Source organism: Camelus ferus, chromosome 16 (genome assembly GCF_009834535.1).
Source record: "Camelus ferus isolate YT-003-E chromosome 16, BCGSAC_Cfer_1.0, whole genome shotgun sequence".
Classification (NCBI taxonomy): domain Eukaryota; kingdom Metazoa; phylum Chordata; class Mammalia; order Artiodactyla; family Camelidae; genus Camelus; species Camelus ferus.
In genome coordinates this window covers 35,909,026-35,933,744 of record NC_045711.1, presented here as the reverse complement: position 1 = coordinate 35,933,744, position 24,719 = coordinate 35,909,026, and the positions used below count along the sequence as shown (strand labels likewise).

General features: G+C 52.1%; 3 protein-coding genes across 11 annotated transcripts in view; 2 read left to right on the top strand and 1 right to left on the bottom strand.

Annotated features, from left to right (window-relative positions):
* The window catches only part of BRCA1 (BRCA1 DNA repair associated), a 54,707-nt gene extending 52,286 nt beyond the window's left edge, over positions 1 to 2,421 (top strand). For 5 of the 9 annotated variants that reach the window (XM_032457265.1, XM_032457266.1, XM_032457268.1 and 2 more), the window contains exon 23: positions 662 to 2,418. In XM_032457265.1, the coding sequence (XP_032313156.1) occupies positions 662 to 786 (125 nt within the window). In that variant the 3' untranslated portion in view covers positions 787 to 2,418. Of the gene's footprint in view, positions 1 to 661 lie in introns of all 9 variants that reach the window. The other 4 variants (XM_032457270.1, XM_014551016.2, XM_014551017.2 and 1 more) reach the window with 3 other exon arrangements.
* Positions 2,422 to 10,902: 8,481 nt separating this feature from the next.
* Positions 10,903 to 16,726, bottom strand: RND2 (Rho family GTPase 2). The gene is made up of 5 exons (XM_032457264.1): positions 16,476 to 16,726; positions 15,913 to 16,000; positions 15,014 to 15,123; positions 14,176 to 14,310; positions 10,903 to 13,953 (listed from the first exon to the last, which is right to left on the bottom strand). The coding sequence occupies exons 1-5, from the start codon at positions 16,575 to 16,577 to the stop codon at positions 13,693 to 13,695; spliced, it is 696 nt and encodes a 231-aa protein (XP_032313155.1). The 5' UTR covers positions 16,578 to 16,726; the 3' UTR covers positions 10,903 to 13,692.
* A 1,338-nt stretch (positions 16,727 to 18,064) lies between these two features.
* VAT1 (vesicle amine transport 1) lies at positions 18,065 to 24,639 on the top strand. The gene is made up of 6 exons (XM_032457263.1): positions 18,065 to 18,551; positions 21,285 to 21,492; positions 21,888 to 22,058; positions 22,157 to 22,246; positions 22,771 to 23,012; positions 23,138 to 24,639. The coding sequence occupies exons 1-6, from the start codon at positions 18,144 to 18,146 to the stop codon at positions 23,219 to 23,221; spliced, it is 1,203 nt and encodes a 400-aa protein (XP_032313154.1). The 5' UTR covers positions 18,065 to 18,143; the 3' UTR covers positions 23,222 to 24,639.
* The last annotated feature ends 80 nt before the right edge of the window (positions 24,640 to 24,719 follow it).

The following is a 24,719-nucleotide window of genomic DNA, read 5'->3' as shown; positions in this document are numbered from 1 at the left end:
TCCTTTTAAAACTTTATTGTTTATTTTGCATTATAAAAGTAGTACATGAACTCTTTCCATGGAGATGTTAAATATGAATATTCATCACTTAAATATAAATGAGCACAGCCATAATGAAATAATCCGAGTAATCCCACCATTTGGAGATGATTACCAGAAAATTCTTCCAGGCGTATGTGTGTATATATGTACACACATATATCTTACACAAATGTGATCATGGTTATTGTATGTTTTGCTTTTTCACTCAAGATACTGCAAACATATTTTCACATCATTGAATTGCAATGCTGTTTTGCTCTCTGGTGACTTTTCCTTTAACAGATTGGAGCTTGTGTTAATAAAGTTGCCAGAGGCTGTAGGCTTTCAGCAGCAGTCAGTCTTCAGGCTTCTGAGTAAGGTTCTATGGCCTGAAGCATTGCTTAAGATCAACAGTTTTGCTCCTACCTGAGTAATTTTAAGAACTCATCCAGACAATGAATATATATATGTTCACGTATAACTGAAAGATTGTACTCTACACTGGAATTTGACACAACATTGTAAAATGAAAAAAAAAAAAAAGGACTCATCCAACTAGGTCCCTGGAGTAGATTGACTAGAATCTGATCTGGGAAAACATGAACTGACACTAATCTCTGTTTGTGTTCTCTGTCCCCAGTGATTGGGCAGATGTGTGAAGCGCCCGTGGTGACCCGAGAGTGGGTATTGGACAGCGTAGCCCTCTACCAGTGCCAGGAGCTGGACACCTACCTGATACCCCAGCTCCCCCACAGCTGCTGCTGATTCCAACCAGCCATGTGTATAGAGGATACAGCCTGTTCCACAGGACCCCAAGAATGAGCTCAAGAAATGGCCTTTTTCCAGGCCCTGGGAACTCCTCTTCAGTCCTTCCACAGCCCCGATTACTAAATATTTTATGTACATCAGTTTGAAAAGAACTTCTGGCCATGCAAGGGTCCCTTAAAGATTTTCTTCTTCAAGACTCCCTTTGAAATCTGCCATGAGCACAAAATTGTGGTGATTTTTCACCTAAAAGAATTTAAAACCATTTAAACCCCACCAACTGAGCAAGGTGCTGATTCATTATTTATCAGCCTTATTCCTTCTACTGAGGCTGTTGGCTTAGAGCTGGAGGCACAGAGTGGCTGGCCTCAGGAGAATGGCTGGTTTCCCTAAATTTGTTCCTCAAAAACTTGTGCTCTTAAAGGCTAAGAGTCAGATCCTTCAGTGGAAGTGAGTACTTGGGGATCTGTTTCATGACTTAAAATCAAAACAGCCCTTGGACAGCTCTCAGATATTGGGGTGGAGCAATGGAGAGAGAATCCAGAGGCAGGAAATGGATATAATATGAAATCTGAGGGTTAATTAGGGGAGAGAGGAGTCTTGCTGACCCTGATCTCCAAATGTCTGGGCTATAGTTGCTGGATTTCTAAGGAACTTCTTGGCACTGAGGTCCTCTGAAACAGCAGAATCTTTTCAAGACCTGGTGTCCAAAGAGAGTCTTCTAATTCCCCATTAGTAATAAATAAAATGTTTATTATTGTAGTTCCAGTATGTAACCCATTCCTCTTGAAATATAAGATCTCTGATATGAATATTTCATGTCTGCAAGATGACGGATCCCACCAGGAACAGAGCTATTTGCTTTCCTTGAGGTAATGTTTTTCCCTTTGCTCCCTATTGCTGTACAACATCATAAATAATTTTGTTTGCTGAAGGAAGAGAAAGTGTTTTTCATAAACTCATTATCCAGGACTGTTGATAGCTGTTGGAAGGACTAGGTCTTCCTTAGCCCCCAGGATGTGAGGGCAGTAAAGACCTGATTGTACAAAATATGTTTTGTAAATGCTGTGCTCTTCACCTGCAAATAAACTTGATAACAAATACTTCCACCAAGTATGACTGTTCTGAAGGCTTAGATCTGCAGAATTTCTCAGAGCCTTTTCACTGTACTGTAGTCTCCTCCCCTGTAACTACCTCCCCAGGTTATTAAGGGGACATCAAAACCTGCTGTTTGTTTCCTATTGCTGCCATAACAAATTGTCACAAATCTGGTGGCTTAATCCACACCCATTTATTATCTCGCAGGTCTGTAGGCCAGAAGTCCAAGTTGGCTCAACTGGTTTCTCTGTTTCAGGTTGCACAAGACCAAAATAAGGGTGCCAGCAGGGCTGTGTTCCTTCCTAGAGGCTCTAGGGATGAATCCGTTTCCAAGCTCGTTTCACGTCCGAATTGTTCCTTGCAGTCGTTAAGACTAAGATCTTATTTCTTCACTGGCTGTCAGCCAGAGGTCATCCTTAGCTTCTAGAGGCCACACACATTTTTAGGCTCATGACCCCTTACCTCCATCTTCAAAGCCAGCAATGGCTGATCAAGTCTGTCACATTGGGAATCTCTCTGACATCCCCTTCTGCCTCGTCTCTCTGCTCAGCTCTCTAACTCCTGCCAGAGTAATTTCTGTTTTTAAGGGCTCAGGTGATTAGCTTGTGCCCACCAGGTATCCAGGGTGATCTCCCTGTCTTAAGGCCCACAACCATAATTACAGTTGCAAAGTCCCTTCACAGCAGTACCTAGCTTAGTGTTTCATTGAACAGCCCCCACGCCAGGAATCTAGGGAGAATATCTTTAGAATTCTGACAGCCACTCCTATTTACATGCTTAATCCACAGATAACAGTCTGTGTCATCTTTTCTTGGTCTTTACTCTGTTCAGAGATTGGAATCCTGTGAAGTGGATATTTGTCACTTCATTTGAAGAATAGGAACTAGAAATGTAAGATTGTGCTGAGAGTTTATACAGCTAGTAAATGACAATCCGGAGATCTGAACCCGTGCCCTTTCCATCCCATCATTCAGCTTTCCACCTGCATCAGTCCCTGACCCCAGGTCAGGAGGCACTGGTTCAAGCCTCAAGGGAATGTAAGGAGAGGAGAGGGTTGTGAGGTGAACTCACCCTCTCTGTGGGCTACGGTGGGAGCAGTGGAAAGCTCCTGGCTCCAAGTGGCAGCTTTCCTTGGGAAAGCAGCCCTAGGCAAAGTGATTGGCAGGATTGGATCGTAGCTACTTGTATTTCCACCCCGACCCAGCCTCTTAGCTTGTGCTTATATTTTGGTTGTCAAGACCCACCAGTTCAGCCTCACCCACATTGTGACCTCTCTCAGGCCCATGCCAGCTTCCTGTCTGCCTGGCAAGAGGTCCATAAAGGCAGGCAGGAAGCAAGTGCCACTGGTTCAGTCTGCAGTCAGAAGTGTCTCATTTCCAGTGACAAGCCATGGCTTACTGGAGCAGTGGGGTAAGCTAGGCCTCAACCTAGTCACTGATGGGTTAATAGAAAAAGCAATATCTAAGTAGTACCGTCTGCCTTCCCAGGAATCCTGGGTGAAAGCAGAGATGACTAAAACGTTAGAAAGTTTCCCGTAATTGTCTCTCAGGGTCACCCAACAAATGTCCACCCAGTCTGTTTATCGAGTTCTGCATAACCTCTCCCGGAAATCAGCTTCTGACCCTGGCCTCATGATGCTTGGCAGAGCTTAAGGGTCTTATCTGATGATGGAGTAAATCTTTGCTTCTTTGACCTCTGGCTTTAAGATGTCCTCCCACTTTTCCATCCCACAATTTTTAGCCCTCCCTGGGCACAGCAGCATTTTGGGAACGAGTTCCTGTACTGCCTTTATCTCATTTCACAAAATGAACTGCAAAGGCGCTGGAAAGGAAGGAGAAGAGGAGGGATTATCACGCAGGCGCAGGGAGGGGACCTAGAGAAGAGCTCATAGATTATCTCTCTCCTGAAAAATGCAACCGGAATCATCCACAAAGTATCGGCTCAAAAACATGCAGGAGGGAAAAGAAAAGAATTGGTGTTGGGGTGGCTGGAGCGGAAGGAGCCAAGCTGCCCGGAATGTATCCTGTGAAGGCTGCGAAGAGCAGATAAGGGCAGCCCCGGAGGCAGGCAGCGCAGAGGGAGGGACAGGGTGAGGGGAAACTGCAGGTCTGCCCACAGGAACCCGAGAGAGAACAGGACTGTGGGAGCTTGCTTGTCAAAGGCTGTAAAATGGCTGGGCCAAAGGCCCCTCTACCATATTTCAGGGATGCCTAACTCCCTACAACAGCCTGTAAATCTGCCTGTAACAAGGAGAAAATTAAAGAAATGAATCTGGGCAAATAGATAATTAAGGAGAACTGGAGTCAATCAGCTCCTGTGGAGAGCAGGGACTGGGGAGATGCAGAGAGAGCGGATCCTAATATGAGTCTAAATGATCACGAAAATCTACGTAATGGTTGGAGGGGCTGACAGGAATGGAGCACTGGAGAGAACAACCCCCAACATTATGGCCACCAGCAAACAAGAACTCTGGAGACCTGGTTTCAGAATGATTAGGCAGTTTAACATGCAGCAGGTTAGGGGAGTGATTCTCAAACCCTGGTCCCCTCCCTGATGGGGAATGAGGGAGGGGTAAATGTTAGATATGCAAATTCCAGGAAGAGCCAATTCTGTGATTCTGAAGCAAGCTTAGGTTTGAGAACCACTGGTTTACTGTAAGGGGCTGTCAATTGGTATAAAATGTTACCTATGGTATATTTTGTCTCCAGAAGAGGTGGATCTTAGGCCTGTTAAGGAAAGCTAAGGTTCCTGGGCTGGTGAGTGGTTCTTATCTACAAAGTTGCAGCAGCTGGCTTTAGTTGGTTCCAAAATGGCCCTTTAAACAAATACAAAGCAAAGGACAAAGATTAAATTATATTAGCAACCTAGGAGCAGAAGAGCCAGACTGCTTAAAACAACAGCTAGAGGTTTAGGAGGTTTTATTAATATTTAAATTGCAGTGAAACCACAGCTACAGCCTTTGACTCCAGCATCGAGATATGCAAATGTGGCTTTCTAAAGAAAGGCAATTTCAGACAGAACTCCAGGTAATGAGAACAAATAAAACAAATGATTTTGTAATTTATCTTTATTGACTGATGGAGATCAGGGCACAGACAGCCCTTACCCAGTGAGATTCGGCCACCAGCAGGCTCTCAGGGGGGAAGAGAAAGCTGGCTTGGAGAGGCAGGGAGACAGAGTGGTGACAGGAGATGCCCGAGGAGGACAAAACAGGCAGGTGGGAAGAGAAGATGACTCAGTAAAAAGGAAGAAAAATGGGGACCCAGCTCTGGGTTGTGAGACCCTCTGATCTTGCTAGCTCTCAGGAGCAACGACAACAGTAAGACTGTCACTAGTCACTCTCTTACTAAGTGCCACGCACTATTCCCAACATACAAATGAGGAAAATGCCACTTTGAGAGGTCAAGGAATTTGCCCCACAAAGGGAAGTGGCAAAGCCTTGATTCAAACAAAGATTTGTTTGAGGCTAAATTGTGCTGGGAACCAGTCCTCGGAAACAATAACAATAAGGTTAACGGTTGAGGGGTGACTACGTGCCTGGTTCTGTGGTAGACTCTGTGTGCTAGGGTTGTGGAAAGGAGGGAGAAGAGATCCATTTCTGGCCTTTGAATTGCTTACTATCCAATGGATGGGGTAAGAGAGCCACAGATAACCATTGTAGGGTCGTGTTTCTGGTTCAGAAGTCTTTTGGGGCTGGGTGGTGGGGTCTGGTTCTGCCTGCCGTGGGGGCACCTCACATCTCCACATTATGGGGACTGGCAACAAGAGCTTTGAGACCTAGTTTCAGGACTAGAATGATAAGGCAGTTTGACATGTCATTTAATGTGATTCTCAAACCTTGGTCTCCTGACGGGGAATGGGTGTGGGGTAACAACATCTAGGAACTTGTTAAGATAGCAAATTCCAGGACCTCACTTCAGACCTACTAAATGAAAAACTGAGTGTAGGGGCAGCAATCTGTGACTCAGAAGCAAGTTCAAGTTTGAGAACCACTGGCTTAGTGTAAGGGGTGAAGCATCTCAGCTGGCCCTTGGAGTTAGGGTAGGATTTGGCCAGGTGAGAAGCCAGGAGATTCCAGAAGACCAGGTAAGAACCCCCAGCTGGCAGAACTGAGGGAAGGAGCACCTGATCCAGAAAGAAGAATTGGGAGAGTCTTCTAAGGATCCATTTCTCTGACCCACCCAGTCTCCAGACTGTACATCACAAGCCAAAACCGAACCTCTCCACTGCCTCACCTGCTGTTACCTTTCTGGCACCATGGCCAACAAATATGGGGACCCAGAGGTTTTGCTCACACTCTGTCTTGTCCGCAGTCAGTCCTGTTCTGCCACCTTCACACGCCCAAATACTGCCCACCCCACCTGCTCCACAGAGCCTTCCCCACTGCTTCCAGGCCAGAATCTCCCTAAAAGTTCTGCCTTATTTATGACACTTTCTTCCTTTAGTAAGTTATTTGTGAACTGACTATAACTCAATAAAAAAAAGTTAAAAAAATAAATAAATAAGTTATTTGTGTACCTATTCCATTTTCTCTATTTGACTAGAAGGTCCTCATGAGCAGGATTAGTATCATTTTATCTTTGTTATAACCCAGCTCTATTCCTGGCAGATACCTTGTTAGGTACCCAATGAGTATTTGCTAAATGAATGGGTTAAAAGATGAATGTAATGAACTTATTGAGTGAAGGCCTTATCCAACTGCTGGCCCCATCCTCAGAACTTTAGACTCTGGAAAACCAGCCACATTCTGCCAGAGAGTGCTAATTCCCTTCAGTCCCTCGTACCCATTTTTATAGAAACTGACTTTACTCCAAAAATGGTATTAGAATCTAAATGTCCGAGAATCATTCTTCCTCTTCTAAGCCCATGCCTACAGATTTCCTTCTTGATTCTCTTGCCGATCATAAAGCCTACTGCCTTGTGATGAATCAAACCAACACCCACCTAGACAGAGAACGTCAGTTTCCCCTCTCCATGTGTCCTCCAGCAGGGCCACCTCTAGGCTGGATGCTCAAGACAGATAAACTGCATGGCTGCCACCATCGCTGGAGAAATAATTAGGATGTTCATGAGAATCTCCTTGCAAGTTCAAAGCACTGACACAACCATTATTTCACCCTCCTCGCTCATTCCCTGGGAGATGACTAGGGTAGAGATTGTTATCCCCATTTTATAGGTGGTAAAACCAAGGTCTAGAGCCTTGTCAAAGGTCACCTGGTAAATTGGTGGCAGACCTGGAACTGACTAGCCTAAGACTCCCTCTTCATAAGAACACAGTTGAAAATGCTCTCATGTTGCCTGGGTTCTTTATCTGAGAGACACAGAATGTGAACTCCAGGTGAGTGGGGGTAAGGGCCAGGGAAGATAAAAGAAAGTTTGTAACCCTGTAGATTTTTTCTCTGTAATGCTGCAGCAGCTGGTACTGGTTAATGCCAGACGAGTTTTTGTTTTTATTTAAAGCATTACCACATGTCCTAGATTATGGAGGGAAAAGGTGACTCTGAAGGTAACAGACACACAGGTAAGCAGATGTTTGCCATCTTCTCTTGAAAACAATACAAAACCAAATGGCAAGAGAAACTCAAATTACAAACTATGTGGCTCTTCCCAGCTGTTAGGCTATAGGACCCTGCAATAAACTAGTGCCAAGTGGATAGAAAATCTTCCCTTGGTGAGTAAAGCCTGGGGCCTGGTGAGGAGAGGTCTCTCCTGGAGCCAAAGGGCTTTGGGGGCAGTCTCAGGGTCCTCTTCAGGTGCCAAGGTAAGAAGTCTGCTGGTGGGATCATCCCCAAGCCCAAAGAGGCTCTGAAAGCCAAGATTTGCACTAGAGTGGCCTCTGGTTTTTAACCAAATGCTAGAAGAATCAAGATAAAGAATCTCCATAGGAATTCAAAAGGCCATTTCCTAAAGATGTGATCACAAGGCTGTGCTGGGGAAGGTAGTGATGGTCTATCCTATCCCACCCAAGACAGTTTCTCCCCTGGCTCCATCCTAAAGCACAGGACCTGTCCTCTTCAACCCAGGCCAGCTCTGGGGTTTTCTCAGCCTTTAGCCCAGCACCCACCCCCAGTCCCCTCTCAGTGCTTTGCTGAGGGCTCACAGCTTCCCAGTTCCACTGGAGCTTGTGGGACATGGAGATGGGCAGGGGGCATAACACTTGAGCCCAGAGAGGTGCTGGTGGCACAACAGAATGAATGCACTAACCGCCAGGGAATTGTACACCTTAAAATGGCTAATTGTATGCTATATGAATTTCACCTTAATTAAAAACAAAAACTGAGCTGCCCTGGGAGCTCTTTGGGGTGAGGAGAGAAGCTGGGCCTTTCTGAGGCTCTGAGGGTAGAGCCTCCTTGCAGGGAGTGGCAGTGAGTGACAATGGGAAGGCCAGTCTAGGCCTGGCCCTCCTCCTCCAGGACCAGATGGGAACCGGGGCCGGGGAGAAAGGCCCAACTGGGGCAGCGCCAGGGTCTGGCCAGAAGAGAGGCACTCAGTGAAAGCGAGGAGGCTGCAGCCGTCGCTCATTTGCATCATAAGTGATTGGTTTTCCCTGCTCGTCCCTCATTAGGACACAATGGACAGTTGTCTGCTGGCGCAGCAGATCCATTTACCAAGGGAGAGAGGAGACAGAGAAGAGTGATTGATGGGCCATAGTAATGGGGCGGGGGCAGCCGGCCTCCCCTCCCCTCCCCTCCCCTGCTCCCCTAGGCCCCAGGCCTCCTGTTCTCATACAATGAGAAGGAACCCAGAGAGCAAATCAACTCCCTCATTTAACAGGTGAGGAGACTAAGATGCTAAGAAGGGATGAGACTTGCAAAGGTCATACTGAGTTCATGACACAGCTCTGGCTTCTAGAATCTCCAGTCTAGATTCTAGACTCATTCCAGGGTTCATTCCACTGGCCTGCAATGCCTTCTCCATTCCCAGCTTGTGGCTCTATGTATCTGTGGTCTCTCTCCTTCTGTTCCAGGCCTTGGATTCCATCAATTCTCCCTCCTGTGTCTATCTAATCTCTTCCTCTGTTCTACCCCCTCTGTATTTTTTCCTCCTGGTTTCTAGGCAGCCAGGATAATTACTAAACTTCTAATTAACCCCTGCCCTAACGAGGGTGAGTCTGGCAGAAGAGGCAGCAATTTTGAAACTGTCTTGATGTGTTTGGGGGATAGGTGGAGGGAGAACACATGTTGGGGTGGGGCTATTATAAAGCAGGCACTGAGACAGACATGACACACTTGATTTCACTTTGTCCTTTCAGTCTTGCAAGGTAGTATTCTTAGAGACAGGAGAATGAGAGGCTCAGAGAGGTTGGGTAATTTGTACAAGAGCACCCAGCTGGCAAACGGCAGCTATCTGACTCCAAAATCTCCCTGACATCCTGGCACAGGGGCCTAAAGCTGGGTAAGGGGGCCCATGATTCCAGGCTCATGGGAGGCACAGCCTTGCTGAAGGAGGCCACTGCTTAGTCGATCCCCTCTGGGCAGGGCCTGCCTCCCCATCTCCACCTTCATGCTCCCACCTTCCTCTGGGCCCCTTCTTCACGGTGATGAAATCTCACAAATGCAAGTATTTGGCCCTGCGGGGGCCGGGGAGACAGCCATCAAGAGGGAGAAAACTGACAGACCCAGAGCCAGACCGGGGAGGTCTCCCGCCCACCGACGCCCCCTCCCACTTCCCTGTCTGCCCCTCCCCTTTCTGGGTCGAGCCTGCCAGCATCTGTGTCTGTCTCATTGTGCTCTGGGGGAAGGGGAGAGTCGGGGTGAGTGGGTGTCTGTGTGTGAACATAAGGCCTTCAGGTTCATTCTGACACTGAATGAAAAACTCACTAATTATTCGTCCAATCTCATTAATATGTAGACAGACATCTGTTATTTAGGAGTCAACAGCAGAGGCATTTTCGTGGGGGGAGGGGCACTTATGTACGTGCTCTTGCCTCTCTGGCTGCTGGCAGGGTAGCTGCTGGGAATCACCCCACACGCCTGGACCTGGAGCCTCCCTTTTCTCTGACCCTCACCCCCAGCCTCGAGGAGAGGGAGTAAGGGACTGATGAGAAACAACTGGTGAGAAATGGAGAGAGACCTGGGAAACAAGCTGGAAGGGGGAAGTGAAGAGAGGGGCTGCACTGGGTAGAAGAAACTCCTTTGTTGGCAGAGAGGGAAGGAGAGATACTCAGAAGAGCTCAACCCCTTACTTGGGGAAGCAGAGTGGAGCAGGGGAGAGCTCTGCCAGGATTTCCTGCCAGGGTCTTGGTGTCCAAGGGGAACCTCAAGGACACGACTCCTTCCTCCCACCTCCCTCAGCCTGCAGGACCAGCCTGAGTATATCTGGGGTGGGGCCACTATGGCAACATGGGACCCTCCCCACCTCCCTGACTTCAGAAAAGGTAATGGGGGAGTTCAGAAAAATGGAGACAAAAGGACGTCAGCCCTTGGAGGAGTCACTAAAGCTCTCTCTGGCCCTCAGGATAGGTTCAGGGATGAGACGCCTGACCTCCCCCTGCCTGTCTTGTGGCCTTCCATTGGTCTTTGAATCCCAGCACAAGAAGCCCCAGTCAGGAAGCCTTTCCTGATTCCCTCAGGCCCAGTTCAGAGGCACTCAAGCCTGGACAACTAAGTGGTAAAGAATAAAGGTTGACAGCAGTTCAGCCCCCTTTAAAGGGTCAAACAACTTTTCTCCATCCTTTCTCCTTCCTGAATTTTCTTCAAAATACCAGGCACATATGGCAATCAGCTCCCACTTCCAAGCATGAAAACTGAGGTTCAGATGGGTGCAGGTTCTCACTGAAGGCTCCCAGGGAGGAAGCAGCGGGGCTGGGCCCCAAGCCCTTGGACCTCTGCCTCCAAATCTCAAGCGCTTTTCATGACTGTCCTTCTTGGAAAGGCTGGAGTCACAAGGGGATGACCCTGGGTTAGCTGACTCATTTCAGGGGGTTAGACCAAATCCCTGCCCCTACCCCATCCCTTCCTTCCCCCTCCTCCCTCCAGGGCAGGCTGATAGCTGAGGTTAAGAAACACTGACAGCATCACAGCTTGATTAGTTGTTTATTTCATTAAATGATTAACGAGGCTACATTGTTTCCCAAATGAGTGTCTAATTTGTGGGGGAAACAGCTGCAGAGGAGGAAGCTGGGTCTGACTCCTGCATCTGGGGTGGGGGCGGGGGAAAGGTCCCCTTCTTCCAGCCTGCAGGGGCCTTTAAGAAAATCTAGGAACAACCTCATTCCCTCCTCTCACCCTTTGGGTTCCTCAGCCCAGAGGCATGGCCCCCTCTCTAGAAATAAAACGTCTGGCAACCCAGACCTGCAGAGGGGACCAAAATCTGTTCCTGGTGGTACTGGAAATGTATTAAACTTTGGGGGTTCCTCCAGTTGATTTATCTTCCTAATTATGTTTGCTTTAGGCGGATATTGAAAAGCATTTCCATTCCCTGAGCACGGCAGGAGAGGGAGGTTGGGAGAAAGGGGGGCATAAACAGTCTGTACTTTGGCGGCTACAGGCTTGAGCCAGCTTTGTACCAAAGTCCAAAGTGGAGATGAGAAGCCACAGCCAAAAATCCCACAACAATTGTATGGCAGGTCTGGTCAGGGAGGGGTCAATCCTCTGGGCCCAGACTGAAATCCACCTAGCAGGGCCCCAACCCTCTCCAGCACCTCAATCCAGGACTCAGGGTCCTTGCAGAGGGTCTTGGAGTCAGGCCCTAACCAGGTCTCACTTTAAGAGGGTTGGGTGCAAAGTGCCCTTGCAGCTGTTCCAGAATCGTTGAGATTGGCCCAGATGGACCAGGACAGGGTCGTGCAGGAGAGGGAGGAATGTCTGATGAGCCAGTAAGGGGATTTCCTTTCCTCTCAAGACTGGGCCCTGGCATGGGGAAGTGAGACGCTATTTTAAATGACATCTCAGAGCCAAAACCCCCAGCCCCCATCACCTCATCCAGATAACCATCTATCTATCCAACAACCAAATCTGGTCACTTCATTCTCTGCTTAAAATCCCTGGTGCCCCCTCGCATCCTCAGAATTAAGTCCCAGTTCCTTTGTGGGCCCTGCAATTGCCTCACTGGACCTTCTCATCCTTGTCTTCTGCCCTCCCACCATGGCAGCCCCAATCATGCCATGCTCTTTCTCATCTCCACGTTTTCGCACATGCTATATACCCTCTGCTCAGAGTGCCTTTCCTACCCTTCCCTGCCTGGCAAATTCCTCTTCAACCCTCAAGGACCTGGCTCGGAGGATGGACTTCGGAGGTGGTAAGGAGCTCCCACAGCCAAGGCACCATCACACCTGGGCTACCTCTCTTCCCCACTGGGCTGGCCTCCACAGCACAGAGACTGGTCCTTTCAGAATCCCAAGCCAGTGTCTGGCACACAGTTGGTGCTTAGCACACATTTGCTGAATGAATGAGGGAGGGGTGGGCTGTGAATTAGTGGGGGATCCCAGCAGATGAGAGGGTAAGCTCTGTGTTCTCTCCCAGAGTGTGTCTGAAGGACTGGCTGGGGCTGGGGGAGGGGAGAGCCATGGATGGTTCCTGGGGGAGAATGTCACCGAAAAGAGGCCAATGGGACCAAAGCCAGAGAGGGAATACAGGACAATGTGAAACCAGACTCCGGAGAAAACAGACCAGCACTGTCTTTCCTGACAAGTGCTCTGGCTGGCCCCTCCGCCGGCTTTCCTTCTCTAGGGGATTGGGGAGATATGACCCTCAACTCACAGCTTGAGCTCCCTCCAAAATCATCAAGGAGCTCAGGATGGAAAGAAGAAGAGAGTCCCTGCCCTAGCCTCCAAGGAGACCCCAGAATCAAACTACTGTCCTGTTGGGAAACTTCACTCTGCACAGGGTCAGCTTCTGGATGTGGAGGCTTCTGATGCCCTCCCTACCCCCACAACTCCCAGGGCACCAGCAGATTCCAAGCCAGGGCTGCAGATGGTGAGCAAGGGGCCTGGACCACTTCAGCAGGACCCCTCCCACATTAGCAGGGGACCTTAGTTGGGCTGAGTAATGAATTGCACATAAGTCCACTTTAAACCCCCTTAACGGCTTTAGGATTGTCTGGCTCATTAACTGAGATGAATATTCCCAAGATAGCTCACTCTCCCATCTCTGGCTCCTAAAAGGACACTGCTGATCCAACCCATAGCTTTTTCCCTTGCTCCACCTGTGGGCATCAACAGAGAAGTTCTTCCAAAGTCTAACTTTCCCTCCTACTGCTACAGACTGGTAGATTGACTTTCTAGAAAGCAACAAAACTAAAGCCACAGCCGTTTTCCATGGACACGGGCTTTATTTGGGGACTGTTGGAGGATGGGAGAGGAAGGGAACTAGGACTGGGGCAGTAGGTGGGAGAGAGGCTTCTCAACTTGTTTTTTAATTTAATGCCTGTTGCCTGAAGGTTAGGATGAGTGAGAACAGCTATAGTGAGAGGAGAGGGAAAGGGAAGGTCAGAGAATAGATACTTTCCTTAGGGAAGGAAGCCATGACCAGGACACAAGGACTGGAGGTGGGGAGGGAAGGCACCCTTCATACACTGAGACTCAACCAAGGTCACTGCTTGATGCCAGCTTCCCCAGGCCCCCGGCCCCATCCCAGCTCCCAGTGCAGATCCCTGCCCTGCTAGCTCCTCAACTTGCCACGGAAAGGAGCGGAATGAGGATGTGGGGAATGGTGGCACCCTTCTGCCTCCAGCTCCCTGCCCAGGAGAATTGCTCACTCGCCAGCCCTGAAGTCCCAGCCAGAGTCAGGAGGTCAGGAAGCCGGGGGCCAGCAGGGGGACAGCTGTGCCCTCATCTCCCTTCCTCACACTCTGCCCCCACCGGGCCCCTCACATGAGGTTGCAGCTCTTGGCTCTATCCTTGTGTATCTCGCCCTCACTCCCGTTCCCGTTCCCCCGGTCTGGCCGTCCCGCCAGCTGAGCAGATCGCTGCATTCCCCGTCGTGAATCAGTACGGCGCAGCTGCCTATGGCCACGGCCAAGGGAGGCCACTGTGGCCACGTGGAAGACATCTCTGACACTGCGCTCAGAGGACCGGGAGGAGCATTCCACATAGGACACGGCCCCCACCTGCTTGGCCAGCACGGTGCCCTGGAAGAATGGAGTGTGCCGAGAAAGTTACAGGGCTTAGCCTGCATCTCAGCAAGGCGCAGGCAAGCTGAGGGCTGGGGATAGGGGGCGGTCAAGGGACCAGGTCAGAGGTCAGAGCCCAGGGCAAAGGATGAGCCAAGTGGGGGGTTCTCAAATCAGAGACTGAGATGGACAGAGGTGAGGGGTCTAGGCTGGGACTAGGTCAGAGGTCAAGGGTCCCACCTGCTCATGTGTAACAGGGATAAGCCTCTGCTTGGACAGCTCTCTCAGCGTAGCCAGGTCAGTCCGCATGTCCAGTTTACAGCCAACCAGCACAACCTTGGCATTGGGGCAAAACTCCTGAGTCTCCCCTTGCCACTATTTGAAGGAAGAAAACAGGAGTTATGGAGGTAGAGGGAGGTACATGAATGCTTGCTCACAGCATGCAAGCACCATGCACACCTCTGGACTCTCCCATGTGAGCAAGGAGGTGAAATTGGTGGGTGTGGGCTGAAAATAGGATGGGGTGTGGGAGAAGGAGGGGGAGGAGAGTGACAGGGTGGGGCTCTGCTTCTACCTCAGTGGCCATGAAGGGTCTGCCAGCCTGGTACAGTCCCATTCCCACCCTCTTTCCCAAATTTGTTCCTGGGAACAGGCCAATCCCACCCTCCCCTCCCCGCACCGGGAACTGGGGCTGGCTTAGCTGACTTCTGTCCATTCACTATGGGCTTTTCTCATGGAAATAGCGGCCAGGAGGGGAGACCACAGGGCTTTACAGATCTCCAGGAGCAGCATTCCCATCCTGTCCATCTGGGGCTCCCTCACTCAAGGCAATGGAGAGGGTGAATAAGGAGTCCCTTGAGTACTTCTCCCCATTGTCCCCCATCTACCCCAGATGCCACATCCATCCAGCTCTGATTTCCAGGAAGCGAGGTAGGGGGATGGGGAAGGATGAGAGCTTCACACATTCTAGCCGATGGCCATGCCTCAGCTGTAACTCTCTCCTCTTGGCCCATGTGGTGTCAGGACCATAGTTTCTGGTCCCTCTCAGTCTAGCTGTCCCACTGCCCCAGGCTCCCACCTTCTTGAGGACACTGTCCAGTGTTTCTGGTCGGCTAATGTCGAAGCAGATGAGCACAGCATCTGAATCAGGATAGGCCAGAGGTCGGACATTATCATAGTAAGAGGAACCTGAGAGAAGACAGGGAGGGAGGGAACAGACAAGGGTCCTGAGTGTATGGAAGGCCTGAAAGAGAATGGGAGATCTTAGCAATCTTGGTCAAGGGATTCTGAGCAGAGAATGGAAAAGAGCTGTATTTCTCCAAGGAGGTGAGCAAACAAAAGGGAGGTTAGATGGCAGAAAACAGCTCTCCACTTCCCTAGGGGGTACTCTGAAAGTAATCATTCTTCCTTGAGCCTTTGAGAGGCTCATGAAATCTCTCAACATTCTCACAAAATTTTGCATGTACTTTCTGAGCTTTGACAGACATCTTCTAAAGCCCTCCAGGGGAGCCAAGTAAAAATTAAAAAAAAAAAACAAAAAACCCTCCTTTTTTTGGAGGAGGGGGAGGGGCAGAGGCAGAGTTCTCCCGCCCTCTTGGGAACTGATCTCAGATTTCTATAGTTCAGTCTTGAGAAGCAGTTCCCTAGCCCCCAAAGAAATTCCAAATGTCTTTCCTAAACCCAGTTCTATCTCCTAAGAAACATGTTCCAAAATAAAAGCCATTCCTTCCCAACTTTCCCAGGTAGGCAGAACCCAGCTGCGGAAATCGGTTACTGGGCTTTCTGCCTCAGGACAAGGTTTCCATATGTCTTTGAAAGCTCTGCCTCAGTTTCCCTGCCTTTAAGCAGAACATTGATTTTCCTTCCTCCTAGAATTGGATGGATGGACTGGGCTGAGCTGGAACCTAAGGGTCTAGCCCACGGAGGGCTCGGAATGGGGACCTGGGAAGTCAGGGTGACCCCGAGGGAGTTGGTTACCTGAAGTGTCCCACATGTTGAGCTCAATGCGGCGCTTGTCGATCTCAAAGCTGGCGGTGTAGTTCTCAAACACGGTGGGGACATAACTCTGCAGACACGGATGGATCAAAATGGGATCCTCCAGTTCCTCACCCCAGACAAATGCCTTCCTTACTCCCATACCCCGTGCAGCCCAGCCCCAGGACACAAGTTGGTCTGGTGTTGGGCAACTGGGAGATCCCGGGAGCGGCTTCCTCAGCAGAATCTCTGCTAGGCTCCCGGACCCCCTCTTGACCCCTCCAGGCCCTAGCTCTTCCCCTCTCCAATGCACAGGACCCCCGACATTATCCTAGAGCCCTCTCCGGGATCCTCTGGTTCTCCCAAACCCCATTCACCTAATCCTGCTCCCCTATTCTTCTCACCCCAATCCTCTGCAGTCCTTCCAGAAACCCCATCGCCTCTCTCAGTCCTCCAAGCCCCTCTCGTCCCTGATCACCCCAGCACCCATTTCCGTCCGTCCCCCAAGCTCCAGTCACAGTCCCCCGTGGCCTCAGAGCCCCACTCTCAAGACACCGGTCCCTCACCCCGGGGTAGGCGTCCTTGGCGAACACCTGCAGCAACGCTGTCTTGCCGCACTCCGCGTCCCCCACCACCACGATCTTGCAGCGGCCGCTCTGCCCCTCCATGGTCCCGGCTACGCGTCGGCCCCCCGCGTAGCCCCCCTCCCGGGCCCGGCTGCCGCCTCCCCCGCCGCTGCAGCTGCAGCCGCTCGGGCCGCCGACACCGGCATCCCTCGGGCCCGCGCCGAGCCCCCGCCCGGGGCCGCGGCACCCCCTCCGCCCCGCCCCCAACCCAGCGGCCGCGCCCCCGGCCCCGCCTCCCGCCCGCGCTGCCGGGGGGCGGGGCCCAGAGGATCTAGGCGGGGCCCTGAGAAACCAAGGCCTGGGAGCTGGTTTCTAGCGCGCTGGTGTGGTCTGAGGGACCCCTGCGGGTTTAAGGCAGGCCGAGTAGAGTTATTTGACCAATTTGATTTCCTTAGGGGTGCGGACGGAGTGGAGTTCGGGAAAGTTCTGAGAGGTAGGGTGGGAGCGAGGCTTGGGCCTTCGGCGTGCCCACGCGTGCACGCCGGTGTGCTAGTGCGGACACGCGCGGGGCAGCCATCCACTTTCTGAACAGGAAGGGGTGCGAATTGATGGGGGTGAAGGGAATCTTTTGGTTCGGTCTACTTCCTCCACACTCAAGTCCAGGCAGGGAGTCTTGGGGATATATAGGCATGGACTCCAACACACCCACTCGGACAATGGTGACATCATGGCTTTCCGTCCCCATGGTAACGGATGGCCTGGTCTGGGGCTGCAGTGATTTAACGGCGGGCCTGGACTAACAGGGAAGAGTGGACTGAGTTTCTCTAGCCAGGCGCTGGGTGAAAAGTTTTAGAGGAGCTGCGTCCTCTGGTGGATGCTTCGGGGAGACGGAGATCTGAAGAAAGAAGAGGAAGATTAACTGCCCAGAGTGACAGTCCTGCTGGAGCCAGAGACAAGCTCTAAAGTTATTTCAGGCTGGATTATTAACTATAATCAAACCTCTGTTTTTCATTTTGCATGGCACCTTTTACCTTTTAAAAGCACTTCTTTAAATAGAGGATACTCGATTTAATTTTATCTTAACCCTGAAAAGATAACTAGAGCAAGCAACATCGTCACCATTTTACAGAAGGGAAAATTGAGGCACAGAGCTTTAACAAAGTCGATGGAAAGTTTTAAAGGCTTGGTCACCCTACTCCAAGTTTGCCATTGCAAGACCACACAGAATGGGTCATATATGGGTAGAGTCGGGGCCTGAGAAACAACTTGGTTGGATTTCGCTCCACAGGTGGCTGGCTCCCCACATCTGATGTAAGCTCAGGTTTTGGGATCGTCCTTCAGACTGTCCCCTAATATATTTTTAACTTATTTATTGTTAATAAGTAAGTAAATTAACTAGCGGTCTGCCTGATGCCAAGAATGGCCTCTCGAGGGTGAGTCCCCACTCGTTCTTGGTCTCCAGCAGGGGTCCCGCAGCAGCCGCACCGTGGCCCTGGCCCTTTAAGTTCGCTCACGAGGCCCCGCCCCCGTCCCAGCGCCCCGCCCCTCCCGCTCTGAGTCCGCGGCCTTCTCTAGTTTAGGCTCGCTCCCCGCCCTCCCCGGCTGTGCGCTCTAGGTGCGGCTGTGCGCTCTAGGTGCAGCTGTGCGCGCAGTTCGGCAGTCCCAGCCATGTCCGCCGAGAGAGAGGTAGCCGAGGCGGCCACCGTGGTGGCGGCGGCCGAGGCAAGGGCAGGAGAAGACGCCCCTTCGCAGCCCCCGAAGGCGGAGGCAGCCGGCGAGGCCCAGCCATCCGCGGCCCCGGAGGGGGCCGCCGCCGCTTCGCCGCCGCCGCTGCGCTGCCTGGTGCTCACCGGCTTCGGCGGCTACGACAAGGTGAAACTGCAGAGCCGGCAGGCCGCGCCCCCGGCCCCCGGTCCAGGCCAGCTGACGCTGCGCGTCAAGGCCTGCGGGCTCAACTTCGCCGACCTTATGGCCCGACAGGGGCTGTACGACCGGCTGCCGCCGCTGCCCCTCACTCCGGGCATGGAGGGCGCGGGCGTGGTAATCGCTGTGGGCGAGGGAGTTAACGACCGCAAGGTGAGCGGGCCATCTCTGAGCAGGCCACTGGGCAGTGGGACACGAGTGGGCGGGCGCCGGGGGTGTGGCAGGGCGGGGGAAACTGGCACGAATACTAGTAGACGGGCATGGAAGGCGAGGGAAAGGAGCCTGTGTTCTGAGGCTCCTGGAGAACTGGATTTATATTTGGGGATGGGGGTTTGAGATGGAGTTATTGTCCCCCTCCCTAAACATTTTAATTGTGGCCGCCGCCCAGAATCGGTGGTGGTGGTGATGGGTGGGTGAGCGGTGGTGGGGCGGGGGAAAACAATAAGACGCCCATGCGCATGCGCACAACGACCTTTACACCCTCTCCCACCACCAGTAAAACCACAACTGTACCCCTGCCCACTAAACACTCTGCGGGTAATTGTGGTCTGCGACTCAGAGTGACGACTGGGGCCTTTTTCCCCGAGGGAGCTTGAAGAGCTATGTAGTCGGGCTGGGCGGGTGCACATGGCCATGCCAGAGCCCTAGTCACATGCAGCCCCGTGGTCTGTGGGGGTGTGAGGCGGCCCCTCCCAGAGCAGGGCTGTAGAGACAGGCCCGCCCGTCCTGGAGGAGTGGGAGCCTGCCACCGCCCCCTCCCTGCCCTGGCCTTACACTGCCGGTCTGATCGCGGGGGTAGGAGTGGGGACGGGGCGGGAAGAAGAGGGGATCGAGATTGGATGTCTGGATATTTGTCTTGGGCTCTCTGTCTGCAGTATCTCCTCCAGTGACTCAGCCAGCCGGCCACGACCCGGGGCTGCCCTTGGGAACTTTGGGCGGAACCGCCTCTGCCTTCCTCTCGGAGGACCCTCGCCTCAGAAACACATTTGGACAGGGGAAGGGGGTGTGGCACCATGAGCAGGTTGGCCCAGCTCTGCCAGTCTGTGTCTCTTTTTTTGTTTTATCATTAATCTTGGCCACAACCCCGGACACCAGAGAGTTCCAAATGACCAGCTTTTTGAGAGACCTTTGCCAGTCGTTTGTTTAGGGGGTTCTTTTCAAATCAGGCCCCTGCAAGAGAGGCCCATCAAATGCAGCCCTCATCTTGCCAGACCTGCAGGTCCCAGATCCCAGAAGTGGAATTCTTGAATTTATTGTACAAACATCTCCTTCCTCCTTAAAGGATTTCTCCCTGGATTCAGCGTTGACCCCACCCTTTCCACTGACTTCTAAATAATCCCACTCTGAGAAGATGCTAAGAAGATTTATTTTTGGTTGGGGGAGTTATAGTTATGTTACTGTAACTGCTGAAGGCCACCCACCTAACCTCTTCTGCGCACACTTTCCACTTCATAAGTACAGGATATCCTGTCCAGGGCAAGAATCTAATGTAAGAGGTTGGATTCTGTGGGGAGGGCTCTCCCTTCTCGATACCTGGGCTGGGGAGGGGTCACGGGCCTCCCCTGTGATGTTCTGATGTGTGAGGGCTGAGCATTAACCTGGGTGAATGGACCCACTTCTGGGCCAACCCTGGGACTGGCCACAACCTGGGCTGACCACTGCACTTTTCCCAGCTCTCCTGGGCTATTTCTGAGTTTGCTAGTCCTGAGTCCTGGGGAGGGATGCTTCCATTCCCCAGACCTCATCTCAGGCCAGTGCTTGCAGAGAAAGATTCTAGTCTGCTCTCTGTACTCCTCCTCAGTGGTGGTTCGGGGCTTGAGGACATGAAAAAGGGTATGTGTGGGAGTCCCATTTTCCTGCCCCACGGATCCCAAGTCTTGTTAATATACAGAATTCCCATCATTCCTGGCAGGAACCAAGACAGACCCGGATTGTCCCTTAACAGCACCCACACCTCCCTCTCCATGCTCTTCAGGGAGCCAGGCCTTCCTCCTGAGACTGCCCCCTTTTCCTTGTCCTCCCCTTGACCCCAGTTTTTAAGCTGGAGGGGAAGATGCTGTTTTCTTTGCTCCCTTTTCCCTCCTGAAAGGAGGCTCTTGTGCAGGTGGCTGAGAGTGTGGGGAAGGGGGAGCGGATGCCTTTTCCTAGTATGTGGGATCATGTGACTTTTCTTGTCTGTCACCCCTCTCCCTATCTCTGGGTGAAGGTTCTTTCTGAGCCCTCAGTACTGGCTCAGATTCTTCTCCTGAGGTAACCGCACCCAGCCCTAACTGCTGCACTTTGGTGTGACCCTAACCAAGCACTGCTCTCTTCCTTCATCGTTTGGATTGGTGACCTCCCCTCCTTGTCGCTGCTATTGTCATCACTGTGGTCATTATTATTAGCTAACACCCCTAAGTTCTCACTGTGTGCTGGACATTAGCCTAAAAATCACTGAGTGATTTTTTTGCCACTTAATTCTCATTAACTGCCCTGTTTTACAGATAAGAAAACGGGCCCAAAAAGGTTAGATAATTTTTATTTGCCCAAGGTCAGACTGGCAATACAGTGGAGCCCATTTTTAAACCAAAGCAGTTTGATCTCTTCACCAGTGCTTCATGCTGCCCCAACTGGAAGCTTCTTGCATTCAGGGATCTTACACAATAGTAAAGTGTAAGATCTGTCAGATGGAGATGAGGATTAATTGAATGTTTGTATATAAAACACAATAGGGCCTGGCCCTTCCTTGGTAAACAGCTGATAAATGTAAGTTGTTGTTTTTGATGATATTATTATTATTGTTACTGTGAGTACTGCTGCTGTTTGTACTGTTACTTCATTGTCAGGAAGAGGGCCTTGTGCGTAGTGGAAGGGTGAATGAATGATGCTCTTTTTCCACTCTTCAAGGTAGGGGATCGGGTGATGGTGTTGATCCGGTCAGGCATGTGGCAGGAGGAGGTGACTGTGCCTTCGGTCCATACCTTCCCGATGCCAGAGGCCATGACTTTTGAAGAAGCTGCTGCCTTGCTGGTCAATTATATCACAGCCTACATGGTCCTCTTTGATTTTGGCAACCTACGACCTGGCCACAGCGTCTTGGTACACATGGCTGCAGGTGACAGGCACCCTCCATTTATCCCCCTTCCTTACCCCACTCAGATTTCATTCCAGGCCCCTTCCCTGCAGCACGTCTGGACTGTTGTCATGGCAACACCAGGCTGCTTCATCCTATGGTGCCCAGAGGCCTCTGCAGTGTTGTTGCCGTGGTAACATTCAGGCACCAGGTCCAGCCTGGTGTGCTATCCATAGCAACGTGCCCTTGCTCAGCACCCCCTCCTTGCCAGCCACCCTCCCCCCAATTCTCAATCTTGGAAATTAGACATGGGATGAGGGGAGAAAGCCTCAAGATGAGTCCAGGCAAAATGGATGGGCTGGATCCTTGAGAGGCGAAAGGGAGGGTGGTAGCTGGGTGACTCCATACCCCCTCCTTATGAAAGTGTCTTGCTTTAGGGGGTGTGGGTATGGCTGCCCTGCAGCTGTGCCGGACAGTGGAGAACGTGACGGTGTTTGGAACGGCCTCAGCCAGCAAGCATGACGTGCTGAAGGAGAATGGAGTCACACACCCCATCGACTACCACACGACTGACTATGTAGATGAGATCAAGAAGATCTCCCCCAAAGGTCAGGGCATGGGAAGGGGTAGGATGGCATGGGACAGGGAGGGGGTCTCCAGATCTGAGGATCCTAATGCTGTTCCTGGGCCCCTTCCTCTGTGACAGGAGTGGACATCGTCATGGACCCTCTAGGGGGATCAGATACTGCGAAGGGCTACAACCTCCTCAAACCCATGGGCAAAGTGGTCACTTACGGTGAGTCAGTGGGTTGGGGATGGAGTAGGAGGGAGGAGAAGCAGGGTGGGCCTGAGAGGTGGGACATGGGGCCCCCAGCTTTTGAATGGAGGTTCCTGTGTTCTGTAGAAAGCACCAGGGTTAGGATGGTCCTGGATATTGCATTCAGATTGCTGTCTCCTGGGTGCAGCTACCCTCTTTCTCTTTCATGAGTCATAGCCAGTTCTGGTTCTTAGTTGTGGATTATTCCTGATGCAATATCACCCAGTCTGCTTTGCTCTGCCCTACCTCCTGGGCTTCTTGAGCAATTATCATTTAAAAAACTACTTCACACCAAAAATAAGTAAATGAAGATTAGAGCAATTTTTGAGTCAGCTAAAGTCCACCTAGGCCAGGTAGCCAGCAGGTGGGAGGGTCTCCTGTCACTCCTGGGCGCTGGTATGGATAATTGTAAGGGGCCCGCAAGGGACAGAGGAGTGTGGGTCCAGACATACCGGCATGTGCCTGGCACCTGGATTCACAGGCTGTACGTCCTCGCCCCTCAGGAATGGCCAACCTGCTGACAGGCCCCAAGCGGAACCTGATGGCCCTGGCGCGCACGTGGTGGAATCAGTTCAGCGTGACAGCGCTGCAGCTGCTGCCAGCCAACCGCGCTGTGTGCGGCTTCCACCTGGGCTACCTGGAGGGCGAGGTGGAGCTGGTCAGCGGTGTGGTGGCCCGCCTCCTGGCTCTGTACAACCAGGGTCGCATCAAACCCCACATCGATTCGGTGTGGCCCTTTGAGAAGGTGAGTGTGATGGCTTTGCAGGGAGGGCCCAGGTAGGACCCAGGAAGGCTGGGATCCCAGGGGGAGGCTGCCTGGGAGGAGGGGGGCCAACAGCACTGGGGGCAGAGTCTTGTCTTCCTCTCCAGGTGGCAGATGCCATGAGGCAGATGCAGGAGAAGAAGAATGTGGGCAAAGTCCTCCTGGTGCCTGGGCCCGAGAAGGAGAACTAGGCCAGGGGCCGGAAGACCCTCGGGGCCCAGGGAAGAGAGAAGCTGGGAAGCCATGCGCTGCTGGCCACCAGCCCCTCGCAGTTCATCCCCTATCACAATGCGCTGCCCTCTCCCCCCAAAGGTCTCCGAGGTGATGCCCTCTCCCCTGCCCTGTTCTTTCTCTTTGGTCAGGGCTTCCCCCCTCCCCTTCCAGGCCCCTGAAGAGGCTGGGAAGTGACCACTTGGATGTCTAGGCCCTGCCAAGGGGACAGGGAGGGTCAGAGGGAGGCCGGCTGCTTCCTGCCCCCTCTCTGTCCCCGGGCCTGCTGTGCTGCTTTGTGCCAAGGTTAGCCAGTCCCTTCCCATCCTGTTCTGTGTGCTTCCGCCTCCGCCTCATCTCCCTTCCTGCCCCTGCCCCACACCTCCCCAAAGAATTGAAATGTCAGCTCAGGATATGGGGCCAATCTGTGTGAATCCAGCATGTCCCTGTCTTGCCCTAGCCAGCACCCACCTTGTCGCATGGCCTCGTCCTCTTGTCCCTAATCTCTCAAGCACAAGCGGGCTCCTTCCACCTCCCAGTGTTCCGCCACTCTCAACCAGGGGTGCCTCTTCCAGCAGGGGTGGGAGTCAGACCTGCTCCCCTAGGTCACCGCTCTGGGAGGGACACAGAGCCCCCTCACCCTTCACTGAGTTCTCTGGATTTGTTCTCAGTGCCTTAGCATGGAAACCTGTGCTTGTGTATGTGGGGTCCCTGTCTCACCTCCTCAGCCCCGTCCTCCCCAGTGCCTTCCTTGTTCTGCTGGAGCTGGGGCTTTGCTGCTCCCCAGTCCCACAACACTGCCAAAAATCTGTGTTTGTGCTGGTGGGTGTGGGGCCAGCCCCTGGCCCCCTGGGGCCTGTGCCATGTCCTGTCTCTGGGGCTGTCATTTCTCTATGGTGGTTGAGGAGAAAGAGGCGGGAAGCTTTCTCAGCCTTGCAGCTAAGTGTGGCATTTACCAGCCAGAGCTCTAAGAGGCGATGCCATCTGTCTCTTGTTCTGGGACCAAAGTAAAAATCAAAGCACATTCCCCATGTAGTCAAGGGAGGCCCACTGCCTTCTCAGAGCAGGGAGGCAGCTTTTCAAACTCAGCCCTAAACTTTGTTTACATGGGTGGGGAGGTGGAACAGGGCATCAAAGCGGGATGTTTAGGACCTAGGCCACTGGAACCAAAGTGGGGACTTCCTAGGGTAGGGGTTTAAGTCCCTCTACTCTCAGACCTGGAATTGGGGGGGTTATTGCCCGAGCTGTTGCCAGTGGGAGGTGGGAGGAGGGGTTCAGCCTCTTCATCATCTGAATGAGGCCTAAATGTGCGAAGTGCGATTTCCGCTTTTGTGTCCCCTCTCCCCCGCCATGACCGAAGCTGCCTTTGTGTCTGTGTCAATAAAAAGCCAAACCCTGGGTCCTGGATGTTGCCTCTGAGAGTGGAGGGGAAGGTGAGCTCATGGAAGGCCAGTGCTGATAGGGGAAAGCTAGGGCTTC

What these genes read in the sequence shown, in the direction of transcription:
- RND2 (XM_032457264.1), bottom strand. Translation starts at nt 16,577, where the DNA reads ATGGAGGGGCAGAGCGGCCGCTGCAAGATCGTGGTGGTGGGGGACGCG. An exon ending in CAACATGTGGGACACTTCAG is followed by an intron (nt 15,124 to 15,912) that starts GTAACCAACTCC and finishes GTCTTCTCTCAG; the next exon opens with GTTCCTCTTACTATGATAAT. An exon ending in TCCCTGTTACACATGAGCAG is followed by an intron (nt 13,954 to 14,175) that starts GTGGGACCCTTG and finishes CCATTCTTCCAG; the next exon opens with GGCACCGTGCTGGCCAAGCA.
- VAT1 (XM_032457263.1), top strand. Translation starts at nt 18,144, where the DNA reads ATGTCCGCCGAGAGAGAGGTAGCCGAGGCGGCCACCGTGGTGGCGGCG. An exon ending in AGGGAGTTAACGACCGCAAG is followed by an intron (nt 18,552 to 21,284) that starts GTGAGCGGGCCA and finishes CCACTCTTCAAG; the next exon opens with GTAGGGGATCGGGTGATGGT. An exon ending in CGGTGTGGCCCTTTGAGAAG is followed by an intron (nt 23,013 to 23,137) that starts GTGAGTGTGATG and finishes CTTCCTCTCCAG; the next exon opens with GTGGCAGATGCCATGAGGCA.